Below are 16,239 nucleotides of genomic sequence, written 5' to 3' on the forward strand. Positions count from 1 at the left end.
CCAACATAATCTCTATAACACGGCTGAATCATGTTGGATTATGCCTATTGTTTTCAGAAAATTTGTAGAATAATGTAATAGCAATAAAAAAATGGTACACACATGAACCAGTGAGTCAGGGTTGGTTTGTTTTTACATCCAATGATCTGGTTATCCAAACTGGGACTTTTGATTCTCCTTCTTCAAGTTGGACTTCTTTCTTCACTCACACACAAAAATCCTCAATTTTAAAAAGAATTTTCTCTATACTTGCTGTGACCAGATGTGTCTTCTCTTGCTACAGTTGGCCTTTATCTCTTCATCTCTTTCTTTCTCTGAACTGTTTCACTTACGTCTCACTTCCCTCTCTGTTTCCTTTTTCCTCTTCTATAGTTAGTTCTTTGAAATAAACATGCACCCATCATACCTATTAATTCTCGTCCTCTCTTTCTAACTTTCTCTCATGGCTGTAAAATCCATTGAAATTTAAAATATTTCATGGAATTTTACAGGGACTTCACATGACAACAGTGACATGAAGGCAGTGGATCGACACAAGGAAAGAATACTTTTGATTCGGTCAAGACATTCTACTCTCTTTCAGGTAGAAGAGAAAATGACTCCCCAATCTCCAAGTTAAGGTACATAGTATCTGAGATTGGTTAAAGTTGTTTTCCCACCCAAGAGAGAAAGGCTTACAAGCAGTTTTGTCTAGGAGTAATAATACAATAAAAATAAGTAACAAACTAGTATCCTTTCAAGGCTCTCCAAAGTGAGTTTCCTGAGGAATCCATCTCACTTTTTGGCATGGTCAATTCTTGTGGGAGAGGCCCCATAAAGGACAATTTGCATCCCAAAGGATTGTGATCATGTCGGCACAGCGTGTTTTGTTTTCTACACAGAATCTATGAAATATCAGTGCTACTTTTCATGCCCAATAACAGAAAATCTTCTGCTTGAACATTGTTGGGTGAGAGCAAAGTGTTTTACTCAGGCCCCTTCCACACAGCTGAATAAAATCCCACATTATCTGCTTTGAACTGGGATACATGGCAGTGTGAAGTCAGATAAACCAATTTAAAGCAGATCTTGTGGGATTTTCTGCCTTGATATCCTAGGTTATATGGCAGTGTGGAAGGCCCCCCAGAGAGAAAAGGCATTCTTAAGATCAGGTCTAGAGTGAAAGGCAAGTCAAGAGACCCGCTTTTTTCCAGAAAGTGTAAGTAGGACACAACACTGTTTTCTAGCGTTCAAGACTTACGACACATGCATAATCTTGCTTGGTTTGTGGTTGTTTAATCACAAGTTTAGTCCCCATAGTCAGACCACAACATCAGTTGCAGCTCTGTCATTTCTTAATTCTTGCCTGAATTTGCAACTAACCTAGTTTTAAGACCAAACTTAATGTTCCTGGCAAATGTATATCACACAGCCCCAAAGAGATTAGAGGTGGGCGTTTCAAGTAATAATAATAAGACTTTATTTGTATACTGCCCCATCTCCTCGAGAAGACTCAGGGCGGTTTTTAACATGGCAAAACATTCAATTGCCAAAAAGAAACCATACAACAAATTAAACATAGTAAAAACAACAAACATAAAACAAGAACATACAATTCAAAACAATCACAAAATTAAAATCCAATTACAATATGCTCCATCAACGGGGCCAAAATGTAATGACCAGGGCTTCAGGGTGGACATGACCAACTATAAAGTGCTAGGCAAGACTAGTGTAACAGAATATCATAAGGCCAGGAAGTGAATAAAGTGCAGAGCAGGATCTAGTAAAAAATATAGGTTTAGAAAAGCTCTGCAAAGTGACTTTTTAGATTATACAGTATACCCGAAATAATATAACTTTATAACTTCAATGGACATGTTGGCTGAGGGATTCTGATTATTGTAATCCTCAAAAGTAATTTTTCCCAAGTTCCAGTCTAGTTGTCCTACTATTCATTCCTCCAGCAGAATCCAGTAGAGTACAAACAGTTCTTCTCCTTCCCTAAGTTCCAGATAGGTATTTAAACTGATAAATATGCATCTGTAACTGCATGGGTAAATAAGTTGGGAAATATATTGTTTTGTAAGAACTTTCTTTAGCTCTTCTGCTAATTGATCTTCTGGCCTTCAGAATGTCACAAGTTCATAACTACTGCCTCTTAAGATTACTCTGCATTGGAAAACAACTCTTGGCATGTTTCATTCCATGAAACATTCTTCAGGTGTTTCATAGTGACTACAGGCATGTGCTCAAAAATAAAATAAAAATCATAATAATACAGCAGCTATAAAATGCCTCACACTACCTGACACTTTGCTGTGCCACTTGGTGCTACATGTCCCTCACCTTCATCAGCCCAAAGTTCATCATTTCAGGTCAAGCTAAACCAAGCTCTTAAATGTACTTTTATTAATTGTGGTAGTTTTCAACTTGTGGGTCCCCAGATGTTTTGGCCTTCAATTCCCAGAAATTTCTACAGCAGGTAAACTGGCTGGGATTTCTGGAAGTTGTAGGCCAAAACACCTGGGGATCCACAGGTTGAGAACCACTGGTTTAGAGCTACTCCTGTATTTAAGTAGTTTGAAACTCAGGAATCGACAACTGCCAAGATGGGGGTCACACCGGCCCTTTACGGGACCTTGCAAACTACCCCCCTCCCCAGCCCTGCTTTGCCATCTCCCAAAAAAATTGGAAGTATTTTCCACATTGTCTCCAAATACCACTCACACCCATGGGAGGAACCAAATGATTTCATCACTTTCTGCAACAGGAACTCAAAGCGGAACAGGTTTGGGAAGAAAGAAAGGATTATTAAGGAAATCGGAGGGCCTCAAAAACAGTCTTGGGACCTCATGTGGCTCACAGGCCACACTTTCCATATCTCTGCCCTAGATAAAGCATGGCAAGACGAATATGAGATGAAATGCATTTTCCTGATACTTGTATTCTAAGAAACATTCAGATGACCACTGGCACAATACTGAACCAGAGAGATAGCAATTTCAGATGAATTCTGAAGCATCCTATTGTTCTCTGTCATTCACTAACCATATAAGATTATCATACTTCTCCCTTCTTCCATCCTCTTTTTGGCTTTCTAAATGTCTATTCAGACTTAAAAACAAGCCTATAGCTTCACAGTGCCTTCTAATTGCTGACATGATGACTTCTCCCAAATCCATCCCCAGTTAAAACTTGGAGGCAAATGGTTCACCCAAAGCTATAAATGGAGTATGAGGTAGAGCTGGATCTAAACAGCAATAAAAGAGGCCAGCCCACTGCAATATAATATCAGCAAATTAGTGGAGCTGAAAGATCAGTACTATTCCCAAGTTGGATGAGTACCAGACACATTTGAATTTTGGATTTCAAGCACCAGAATCATTAAATGTCCTTACAAAGGACAGCCTAAAGTTTGGAATCTCCTAAATTTATTTCCCATGCAGACTCTCAAATTTGTTCAGTGAGTTTATCCTTAAACATTCAGTGTTCACTGTTTGGGAGCTGGGCTGTCCTTTGCTGATTTATTGGATGTTGGCAAGGACTGGACATGCATAATGTTTTATCCCAACCGCTATCAATGAGGGAAATGCCATATTGGTCAATGTACTTCTCTTTTGACTGTAGCAGAAGGCTACTTAAGTCCACCAATTCCGAAGCACCCCAAGTGACCAAAAAAGAAAGCATGGGAGCTAAATATTGCTCTAGTATCAATGAGAAGTGAGCCAGTGAAAAGCATTGGCCATCAATTCATTTTTCATTTGCAACACGCTTTGATGACCCTCCAAGGCATGGAATGCAAGTGGTTTTGGTTTGCGATACCTCAAGTAACTTTCTTACCTGTTCAAATATAACTTGTAGCTAGTGTCTAAATGTGTGTTCTTGCCTGGGTCCCAAGTACACGTCATATTGTCCATATATTCGTGTATGACACAAGTCAAATTGGCTGGTTTGTCTGGTAGATCTAAAAAATTACAAAATACGTGAGATTTTATTTAGCAAAAACAAACAAACAAACAAACCATAAATGTGTCAAACTCCAGAACCTGGGATCATTAAAAAAAAAACAGTCTGGGAGAATCTAAGATTTGTTGTCTGATGAGTAAAATATCTAAGCTCTACCAATTACTCTGTTACAATTCTAAATTACTATTTTTACCCAGAGAGTTTTAATGACGAATTTTAAACTTCCATTCTATCTCTAACTTTTGTTTTGTGTATTTTAATATGTATTTTAGGGAAAAATGTTTTAATATGTGTACTCTACTGAGTCTTTTTTTAAATGATTATGTGCTTTGATTACCTATATATTTGAGTATAAGCCGACCCGAATATAAGCCGGAGCACCTAATTTTACCACCAAAAACTGGGAAAACGTATTGACTCGGGTATAAGCTGAGGGTGGGAAATGCAGCAGCTACTGATAAATTTAAAAATAAAAATAGATACCAATAAAATTACATTAATTGAGTCATCAGTAGGTTAAATGTTTTTGAATATTTACATTAAACTGTAATTTAAGATAAGACTGTCCAACTCTGATTACGGTATGTGTTTTAGCAATGTTGTAACCTGCCTCAAGCCATGAGGAGAGGCGGGTAAGAAATAAAATTACGTATTATTATTATTATTCAAAATGTTTTAAAACACAGCAATGTCATTTTCTTTAAGAAGATACAAGGAGAGAAAGCAGAAAGCTTAAGCTCAGCCATTCAAAAGACAGTTCCACTGATCCAAAAGCGGTTCTCTACAGATACATAATTGAGAATGGGATGTCCATAATGACTAATCTCCAAAATTATCAATACATTGGTGATTATTTCAAATAAATCAGCACAACTTACAAGTAAAATAAAAAAATCACCGCATCATCATATATTACTCACAGCCCAAACAAAATTGTGTTCCACATATCATCCATTTATCTCCTCTGGGGCATTCAACATTACACTGGACCATAGAAACTGGATGCTGATACCCATGAAGCTGAAGTTGGATTGCAGTCTTGTTTATAACTGTCAATGACTGGTCCTTGACACGGACATTATTTAGGATTAAGTACAGTTTACCATTCTGACAGAAGTCTTTATCAGAATGGCAATTAACAGAAACATTTTGGCCCATCTGAATGAGTGACGCTGGTTCTGTCCACACACGTCCATAACAGACTATTACACCTAGGTTGAAAAAAGATAATGCCATCAATATCTTACTATAAATCTCTTGTAACTAGATATATTCATAAATACAATAACTAGAACTGCCATAACTCAATGCTAAGGAATCATGAGCTGTAGTTTTACAAGGTCTATAGCCTTCTCTACCAAAGAGTGCTGGTGTCTCACTAAATTCTAAATCCCAGGATTCCATAGCATTGAACCATGGCAGTTAAAGTGGTGCCAAACTGTATTACTTTTACAGTGTAGATGCACCCTATGTAAAAGTGGAAAATATAAGATACCATCTTGGGTACCCGGCATTGCCCAGGTTATTTGAAAAAAAATTTTTTGTTTTACAAAATGCACACATTAGGTTGTGGGTGAACTACAACTCACATCATGCCAGGTTAATCCCCTGAAACTCCGTAAGTAGTTAAAGTTTGTCATGTTGGACAAGTTTGCTCTTTAGATGCATCATTAGTGGGGTTCAGTGTGCTCTCTGGCTGCAGGGTGAACTACAGCTCCCACCATGGTGGGTCAATTCCCCCCAAGCCTCTCCAGTGTGTTCAGATAGTCATGGGGGTTCTGTGTGCCAAGTTTGATCTCGATCTATTGACGGTGGTGGCTACAGTGTCTCTGGATGTAGGTGAACTACAACTCCCAGAAATGAAGGTCAGTTCCCCCCAAACCCCTTCAGTAGGTTAGTCAAGGATGTTCTGTATGCCAAGTTAGGTCCAGGTCCATCATTGGTGTGGATCAGAATACTCTTTGATTGCAGGTGAACTATAAATCCCAGTCCCTACTACTCCCAAATATCAAGGCCAATTCCCCCTAAATCCCTCCAGTGTGTTCTGTTGGTCATGGGGGTTCCGTGTGCCAAATGTGGTCCAGGTCCATTGTCATTGGGGGGTCACAGTGCTGTGACATGATGCAGGGTGAACTACAACTTCCATCATGTTGAGTCAGTCCCCCAAACCCTCCCGGTATGTTCATTTGTTCAGTTGCTGATCAAATCCTCTGTTTGCTGTGTGCCATAGGAAAGGGTAGAAAGGGGTTAAGGGAAAAGCAGTGGGTGGGGTCATGCAAATTCCACACCAATGGAGAGAGAAAGGAACACTGGGAGGTGTCTTTGGTGGAGGAAAAACAGAAAATCTAGGATGAAATTGTCCCCATATGAAAGCCTTCACTTGGGTGGTGGGCAGTATGGTGTTTGTGGCGGACATTGGCATGGCTCTCGGGCATGTTCACGGCGCCCTCTAAAACTGCAGTGTCATTGGGGGTGGGGGGGCACTGGTGGCTCCACAACACTGGGAGTTGTAACTGTTTGTGGAGATGGGAGCCTGTCTGTGTAAATGGACAGTGTGCCACATACACACATACAAATTTTCGCATTTGTTATGTGTATAGATAAGAAGGCTTGGGCTCAGATTAATATTCCTGCAACATATATTATGTACAGTAGAGTCTCACTTATCCAACATAAACGGGCCGGCAGAATGTTGGATAAGCGAATATGTTGGATAATAAGGAAGCATTAAGGAAAAGTCTATTAAATATCAAATTAGGTTATGATTTTACAAATTAAGCACCAAAACATCATGTTTTACCACAAATTTGACACAAAAAGTAGTTCAATACACAGTAATGCTATGTAGTAATTACTGTATTTACAAATTTAGCACCAAAATATCATGATGTATTGAAAACATTGATTACAAAAATGTGTTGGATAATCCAGAATGTTGGATAAGCGAGTGTTGGATAAGTGAGACTCTACTGTATTTGAAAAAATTAATTTGGTGTGTTTTATAAGGCCACATGACTTCAGTGGTTTTCATCTACTCCCAATTATTAGGAACTGTGAGAAAAGCAGAGCAGTCAGTATAAACTGAATCATTTGAGTACTTCCACTTAAATCAGACAAACTGATGATACATATATCCTTGACTAGGTGAGACAGATGTGTATGTGATTCAAATATATATGAAAGAATATGAGCCAGTCTTAACCATTACACTAAGAGCAGAATAGGTGAAAGCCACATTTATAGGGTTTTTTTTTTACTCATGGGCCAGCATGTTTACCTTTTAAATGAGATTAATCTGGTGAAATCCCCTCAAAAGTCCCTAATACAGGTACATGTTTAATATGCACTAGAATTTCTTTAAAATTCTGCAATGGAAACATCTAGTGATTGATTATTCATCACATGTTTGGCTCTTTCACATATACACCTACATTTTTTATTCAGTATACACACACTCTCTCTCTCTCACACACACACAAACACATATATATTCATGTCAGGAGCGACTTGAGAAACTGCAAGTCGCTTCTGATGTGAGAGAATTGGCCATCTGCAAGGATGTTGCCCAGGGATGCATGGATGTTTTGATGTTTTTACCACCCTTGTGGGAGGCTTCTCTCATGAGAGCTCTCTCTGGGTTGGATTCAAACCAGCAACCTTCAGGTCAGCAACCCAACCTTCAGTTCTGCCATACAAGGCTTTAACCTACTGCACCATTGGGGGCTCCAATTCAGTATATGATTCGATAGAAATGCTTAATGTATACTTTTATAACTGCTCTATATAAATGCTGACAGAAGAGATGTATGAGGCCCTATAACCAGTGACTAAAAAGTTGTTTTTTTATTTTTTTTATTTGTTCTCATTGTTTATCAAATCTAAAAAATAACATACTCTCATTTATTACAATGCTAGTTGTTGCCTTATTGTTTTCTGCTATGTAAAAACAGGATTTCTAACTTGAAAATAATCCTATCAAGGGATGCCTCAAAATACCATTAAAATCAATTTTGAAAGAAACTAGGAAAATTAGAGGTGTTTAGTAGCTTTGATGGACTGGTCCATGAGGTCACGAACAGTCGAAAACGACTGAACGAGTCAAGGAAGTAGCTTTCACGTTAGCTGCTGAATCTGGACTGAGTTTTTTTAACTGTAAAGGCTACCAAAAAGATTCAAGGTGCTGGATCCAGTCTGTCAAATAAGAATAGTACCTTACAATTTTTTTGGAAATTGTAGTCGATTTTGCTCCAATATCTGCTTGAATCATAAGCAATTTTTAGATTTACAGTCACCCTTAGAAGTTGCTCACTCCTGATTCTGATTTAACAGAAATGACCCCAGTATTCATTAATCTGTTTTGGCATAGCACTACTATTACCACCATTGCTCCTCCTCTGCTAATAATATGGACTTCAAGGTAACGTACAATGCATGTTTGTTCAAACATTTGTTCAAGCCATTATTAAATGTCTTGTAAAAAATCTGTTAATAAAATAGTGAAATCTGTTAATTTAGACTATCCTAGTATTTTCTTAGGTTTAATACTTAACTTCCTTTGTGTTTGAACAATGGTTAGAAAGAAGGACTTGGTGGACCTTGCAGGAGAGCATGTAGAAGACCATCAGAACTTTTGATGTATTCACCATCATTCAAAAGATACTGAACATCAGCCAAAATACATGGCCTAAAAACAAAGAAAAGAGTATTAGAGGTCATCTTTATTAAGCAATTGTTCCCAAAAAGTAAATGAAAGTAATGTTATAAGATTCCAGATTCTGATTGTTGAGCATAGCCCTCCCCCATCTAACCCTTCAAGGCAGTGACCAAGTGTGTGCAGCAACTATATGAAGCACAAACTGAACTTCTTTTTTACTTGGGATGATGAACAGAGGGGTCATAATGCCCTTTGCTATGGAGAGAGAGAGACATGGAGCTCTGTGTTATTATTTGCATGGAAAAAGAGATGAGAGCTTCAGATCAATTCTGACAGATCAAACCCAACCTGTTTGGCCTGATGATGTGGACAAGATCCTTGGAGCGATGAGACCAACCACATGCGCTCTAGATCCTTGCCCTACCTGGCTTATAAAGCTTGCCGGGCCGGGGGGGGGAGGGGTTGGTCGATTGGTTTTAAATAAAGTATTATTATTATTATTATTATTATTATTATTATTATTATTATTTCTTGTTCCCAGCCCTTACATAAACAATGTGTGTGTGTGGCTGTTCCTTATGGCAGGGGAGGAAGGAACCAACATCTAAACTGTACATATTTATGGTTAATTCTCTCATTCTGTGGTGACCACAATGACTCACTAATGATGTAACTATAAATATGAAATTACAGTTTGTAATGTTACTGAAATGTAATTATGAGTAAATTAAGACTGTGGTTAATAATTTAGTGCAGAAGAAGGCACCATGTTTCTGCCTCTGAGAACCTAGCATGTTCTGCCATATATCCACTGACCTTCTTCAAGCAGGTGAGCCAGTCTCCCAGATCTCCAAATTTGGATGATGGCTTGTAGTTTGGCAGGAACAAGTCTGCTGCTTAAGCCTCTTCGTTTTGTGTACCTTACTGTTCCCCTCCTCAAAATTCACCACAAAAGGGCCAACACTGTTTCAAACTATCTTACAAATCTGACAATTTGTCCAACTCCTACACAAGGCTTGCTCAGTTCCCATCCCACAAGGTGAACAGATCGTTCCTTTAGAACAGTAGTTCTTAACCTGTGGGCCCCCAGGTGTTTGGCCTACAACACCCAGAAATCCCAGCCAGTTTACCAGCTGTTAGGATTTCTGGCAGTTGAAGGCCTAAACATCTGGGACCCACAGGTTGAGAACCACTACTTTAGAGATCTGAGTATCCAAACCACATGGAAAAAAATATTGTGTGATTTAGGCCCATGGTTTTTCTCCCATGCAATGCACTTCCCTTGTAAGTTACATGGAGCACTTTTTTCTTAACAAAGCTCTATACAACTGACTGTATAAATAGCAGATGATGCTCAAAGCTGAGAGCTATACTGACTGGAAGAGCATGGGAGTTGTAGTATAAAAAGTAACACTATCATACTGTGGTTATGAAAAAGGTAAATATAGCACTACCACAGTATCCACAGGACTGGTGCCCGTGCTTTCATTTACCCATATCTGACAAAATATGTCCTCTCTAGGCCTTTCTTCAGATGTACTTCAGAAGATTGCATGATATGCTTCCATAGAAGTTGATCACAGAGTTACACTGGATGATCTAGAGATGCACAGAGAAGTGTCCTCTCTAAACATTTTAAATATCCTCCAGCATGACTCTGCTGTGCTCCTGGAAGAAGTTGTTAATTGAATAGGATTCAATATTACTCATATTAGTGTGAATGTAGGCGAAGTCCTGGAAGATATTTGTGGAACAATAGCTCATCCAGGAGAAATCTTTATCTATTTGGAAGAGATGGGGGAAGTCCTCAGTACTCCCCTTATCTCTTTTTCTTAAATAAAAATAAACTCTTTGAAAGGAAAAGATGGGCTAGCTACCCTATGCCTATTTTATTAAATGAGGATTACCCTGTCTGAAAGCATTCCTGAAATCAGACATAAGAAGGCCCAAGATCATGGCTGTGATCCAAAAGAGCAAGTAGAATCTATTCAGGACTTTGTACACCCATTGATTTTCCAAACTTCTTTTTTTGAAGAAGCAAACCATATCATACCATACTGAAAATCGGTTTTTTAAATTCTCTGTAACAAAATATTGTGGAGCTATACAGCTTAAAATGTCGCAGGAAGGTGCTGTTGAAGAAACATAAGGACACACTGTAATTTATTGTTATGTGCCTTCTAGTTGACTATGACTTAAGGTGACTCTGTCATAAGGCTTTCTTGCCAAATTTTATTCAGAGGATGTCTACTGATACCTTCCTTGAAGGCTGAAAGACTGTAACTTGCTCAAGGTCACCCAGTGGGTTCCCAAAGATGAGCAAGAATTTGAATCCTGGTCTCTTAGACCTCTAGTCCAACACATCAAAGAGAGCACCATGCTATAATATGCAAACAGTTGAGCGTTCCTTTCTTATTCAGTCGATAGGTGACATGTTCCTAACAGAACAATGTTTGACAAAAAGAACCTAGAAGGTTGTGTTCAGAAAGATTGGAGAAGCTGTAATCCTGTCCCTGCTGATTTTGTTCAGATCCGTTGAGATTGGGGCTAAATGAACAGTTAAAGATAGCAGGACTGTCAATTTACGCAAATTTTCCCAGTTGGTGCAGTTGGGAAAATAATTTTATGGTCTACAAATTCTAGAATCTCCCAGCCTGGGAACTGTAAAAAAAAAAAAGGGATATATCCCAAGCCTTGCATACTAGTATTTTGCAATATTTAATTCACGATCCTGTTTGGACTATAAATTATAAATTTGCCCTCTCAACGGCCATAGTGGCTGGTGAATTATTGGGGTGTCAGTCCCTCACCCTACAAAAGCATAAATTTTCTTACATGCTAAGCCAGTGTTTCTCAACCTGGGGGTTGGAACCCCTATAGGGGTCATGAGGTGGGTGTCAGAGGGGTCGCCAAAGACCACCGGAAAACACATATTTCTGATGGTCTTAGTTTGGTCCAGATCCATCATTGTTTGAGTCCACAGTGCTCTCTGGATGTAGGTGAACTACACCTCCAAAATTCAAGGTTAATGTCCACCAAACCCTTTCAGTATTTTCTGTTGGTCATGTGAGTTCTGTGTGCAAAGATTGGTTCAATTCTATCATTGGTGGAGTTCAGAATGCTCTTTGATTGTAAGTGAACTATAAATCCCAGCAACTACAATTCCCAAATGCCAAGGTCTAATTTCCTCATACTCCACCAGTGTTCACATTTGGGCATATTGAGTATTCGTGCCAAGTTTGGTCCAGATCCATCATTGTTTGGTTTCTCAGTGCTCTCTGGATGTAGGTGAACTACAAGTCCACAATTCAAGCTCAATGCCCACCAAACCCATATATATATGGGACTTGGGGAAGCCAACAAAATACAGCAAAGTGCCGCATATAGATAATACATAAATCTGAAAGGTAAAAACCACAGAACTGCGACCACACACATACATAATTACAATGTAAAACATTAAAATTCATAAAATGCAGTCATAGCTGCGGATAAAAACAAGTTGTTTCAATTGACATAGCTCAGTATTTTTTGTTGGTCATGGGAGTTCTGTGTGCCAAGTTTGGTTCAATTCCATTGTTGGTAGAGTTCAGAATACTTTTTGATTGTAGGTGAACCATAAATCCCAGCAACTATAACTCCCAAATGACAAAATCAACCCCCCCAACTCCACAAATATTCAAATTTAATTGTATCGGGTATTTGTACCAAATTTGATCCAGTAAATGAAAATACACCCTGCATATCAGATATTTACAATACGATTCATAATAGTAGCAAAATTACAGTTATGAAGTAGCAACTAAAATAATTTTATGGTTGGGGTCACCACAACATGAGGAACTGTATTAAGGGGTCATGGCATTAGGAAGGCTGAGAACCATTGGAAGCAATGTTAAGGGAATGATGTGTGCCATTTAATGTCCATGTGTATATACGTTTGCATACATCAGCACCAGAGAATTAACATTCTATAAACCATATTTAAAATGACCTTCTCATTGCTCCTTGGGGGAAAAGGAGCAACATAAAAGCATCGTTTTTTTAAAAAAGGGGGGCATCAGAGAATAGGGGACACACAAATGGGAAACGTGGCTGAAAAAGAAGGAGAATTAGAATACTGTACACAGGAAGGTGAAGGCTTATCTGATTGAGAAGTCTTCAAAATAACTTGCATCTCCGTTCCTTACTTGCATTGCAAATCATCAATGAATTTAGAAATGCTGTAAAATGTATCCAGACACACATCACAATTAATTGCCTGTAAAAAGGAATGTATTTTTACCTTATTCTCCTTCAGGCCATGTGTCCCTTATCTCTGTTGAACCTGCTTTCGCTGCCAATAGTCACAGAATGAAACTCTCCTTCCTTTTAAATAAGTATTATCTAGAATTCACGTCTAGATATATCGGAGGAGGACAAAAACTGCTTGTGAGCAATGAATGACCTACATTAATTATTGTCTGTGAACACTTTATTTTTTCTAGTTTAAAGAACTTTTCCTCTATGAGTCAGACTGTGGGAAAACCCACAGCTACCAGAAATCTGACTCCTTTCACCTGACCTCTCTTCCCCGCTCTTTTGAAGCATCGCCTTTTGATCTAAAGCAACTTGCAGTCTCACGCAAGAACATTTCTAACATACCAAGAATTGTCTTTTTTTTAAAAATCTCTGATTTAATAAACCTGATCTTTAAGCAGAAAGTAGGAAATACTTTGTTAAAGACATTTTATAGAAAATCAGCCAACATAGTCACTGCTGTGTTCTGGTAGATGAAGATCAACAAGTTGTGCTTTTTCATTAGTCCATTTTATCATCATAACATTCTCCAGCACCCTAACTTATGCCCATTTATTTGTGAATAATCTCCATTGAACTTAATGGGACTTAGAGTGCATCTACACAGTAGAGTATATGCATTTTGACAGAACTTTAGCTGTGATTGCTCAATCCTATGTTTGTGGTATTACAAGGTCTTCAGTCTTCTCTGCTGAAGACTAGTAGTCTCTCTTGAAGCCAAAACTTCTATGATTCCATACATTGAGCCATGGCATTTAAAGAGGGCTACCTCTCTGTAACTATGTCGGCTATTGTTGCTATTGCAATGTAAATTGGCAGAAAGGTAGGTAATGATAGTGTAAACAAATTATCAAAATGTGGTTAAGATAGTGCTTGCAGTTCTGAAGGGACTCTAATTTTTGCTTCTCATAGACTTAGCATGGGGATTTGGTTAACCAGTTAAAATTCATGAGTAAACTAGGTTGTTTTTTTTACTTAAAAATTTTCAGGGGTAGTTTGAACCCCTAAACCACCCCCTTGGCTATAGGCTTGGCATACGATGTCTTTCATATGGGTCAAAAATGCATTTTGAAAAAGATGACAGGACCAGTTACAATATAAAGCACTTCCTAGAACAGGAATGTAGAAAATATCACCATTAGCCATGTAGGCTGGTTCTATCATTAGAAGGTTTTTAACATTCAAGAGGAATTATGCTGAAATAAGGTTTTCAATTACTCAGAGTTTTGTAATGCTTATAATTGACTTATCTAGTGTGCTACCTATATTTAAAGTTCTATCATAGCCTGTACCTCTACTATAACAAGCTCAGATGCTTGAAGCTTTGAAGAAGAGAACAAGCCCTTGGCTTAGCCTCTGACGATATAGGGGGACCAAATGATTTGAAATAAACAGTTCACATGGGTCAGCATGACAAATTATGTAGCATGATTGCCTTATAAATTAAAATATCATTGGGTTTTCAAAAAACATTAATACGGTCAAGTTTTAACAATGGTTTTCCTGTGCAAAACAGAAGAATTGGCTTCATGACCCTAGAGATCCTTGCAGTGTTATGGTTCTATAGTTCCAATCAATGAAGATGAAGAAACAACATTGTATAGACATCCCATCAAGTTCTTTACTGAGTTTACAGAAAGTATCATGCAGCTAGAGAGAGAGAATGCCAGCTCACCTAACTAGATCTTCAGATTCCTTTCTCTGTCTCATTATTAAGATTCCCATTGTCTTAATTCCCATTAGGTAATTTGATAACACCCAATTTAGTTTCTCATTCTTACACATGAACCGTATTACTATTATAGGCAGTTTTCCACAAAATGGATGCCCTCAAAGTGGTAATCACAATACATTGGCAATATTGACCAAGACTAATGCGGGTTGTAATTCAAAACATCTGGAGAACACCAGGGATGACTGAACCACTTCTGTGACTGTTTTGACATTCAGTTTGTCCTTCACAGCTACTGATATGCACAAAAGAGCAGTGGACATTGATGCTAAATAGTGGTACTAGAAAGAATGTGTTCTTCTAATAAAAAAGAAAGAGTGTGAGAGAGATGAATCTATGAAACTACATTCACTGGATTAGAGAAAGAAACACTAAGCAACCTCACTGATAAATTAATTTGGATATCCTATTTAGATCCTGGTGTCTATATAGATGCTGCAGATAACTGAAATCAGTCACCCTAAAATAAACATAGAAAATACTTATTTTTCTGTTTATCTATTACAGAATAACAACACTGAAGTTATACATTTTTAAGATATCCTTTAAGACAAATAACTGGGATTATTTTTGGCCTACATAAAGAGGAGTCTAGTGTCTAGATCCAGGGAAGTTATGCTACCCCTGTATTCTGCCTTGGTCAGACCACACCTGGAATCACAGTGTGTCCAATTGAAGGGAGATGTTGACAATCTGGAATGTGTCCAGAGGAGGGCGACTAAAATGATCAAAAGTCTGGAGAACAAGCCCTATGAGGAGCAGCTTAAAGAGCTGGTTATGTTTAGCCTGCAGAAGAGAAGACTGAGTGGAGACATGATGGCCATGTATAAATATGTGAGGGGAAGTCATAGGCAGGAGGGAGCAGGCTTGTTTTCTGCTTCCCTGGAGACTAAGATGGGAACAACGGCTTCAAACTACAAGAAAGGAGATTCTACCTGAACATTAGGAAGAACTTCCTCACTATGAGAGCTGTTCAGCAGTGGAACTCTCTGCTCCAGAGGTTCCTTCTTTGGAGGCTTTTAAACAGAGGCTGGATAGCTGTCTGTTGGGGATGCTTTGAATACCATTTTCCTGCTTCTTGGCAGGGGGTTGGATTGGATGGCTGGAGGGCAAAATAGTCTGTTCCTCCTGATGTGGTGGTCCACTCATTTGCACCCCTTTTGGAACCACGTATTAATGGACTGCAGTTTTGGGGCTGGTGTAAACAACTGGTTGCTAGCATTAACAAATATAATTGTATATAAACTGAACAACTGGCTATAACTCTGTTGTCCAGTTACCGGTACTTAGGCTGGTATCTGGTAATAATAATTGGGGATGTTCAAGGCAAAACTGCAAGGACTGGTGAAAACGCTTGCAGCCCTTCTCAAAGGCTATCTACAGTTATATATCTGAAAAGGAAAGCATGGATTTACTTCCAACCATTTATGTACCAGCAGTAAAACTGGAAATATCCCATTATCAAGAAAAGACAAAATGTATTTATTGCATACAGATAATCAAAAATATGGAAGTAACGTTTGTTACATGTTTACTGAACCTGGATAGGTCACTGCTGTTTTACTCAATGATGATGACACAATGAGAAGAGAGTGAAGTTCTACCA

The 16,239-nt window shown here is 38.4% G+C and overlaps 1 protein-coding gene across 1 annotated transcript in view; it reads right to left on the reverse strand.

Annotated features, from left to right (window-relative positions):
* Positions 1-16,239, reverse strand: part of il23r (interleukin 23 receptor) — a 59,165-nt gene that overhangs the window by 35,201 nt on the left and 7,725 nt on the right. The window contains exons 2-5 of the mRNA XM_062978187.1: positions 8,499-8,632; position 8,241; positions 4,869-5,159; positions 3,823-3,946 (exon numbers count right to left, since the gene is read on the reverse strand). Of these exons, the coding sequence (XP_062834257.1) occupies positions 3,823-3,946; positions 4,869-5,159; position 8,241; positions 8,499-8,597 (515 nt within the window). The 5' untranslated portion in view covers positions 8,598-8,632. The remainder of the gene's footprint in view (positions 1-3,822; positions 3,947-4,868; positions 5,160-8,240; positions 8,242-8,498; positions 8,633-16,239) is intronic.

Source organism: Anolis carolinensis, chromosome 4 (genome assembly GCF_035594765.1).
Source record: "Anolis carolinensis isolate JA03-04 chromosome 4, rAnoCar3.1.pri, whole genome shotgun sequence".
NCBI classification, from domain to species: domain Eukaryota; kingdom Metazoa; phylum Chordata; class Lepidosauria; order Squamata; family Dactyloidae; genus Anolis; species Anolis carolinensis.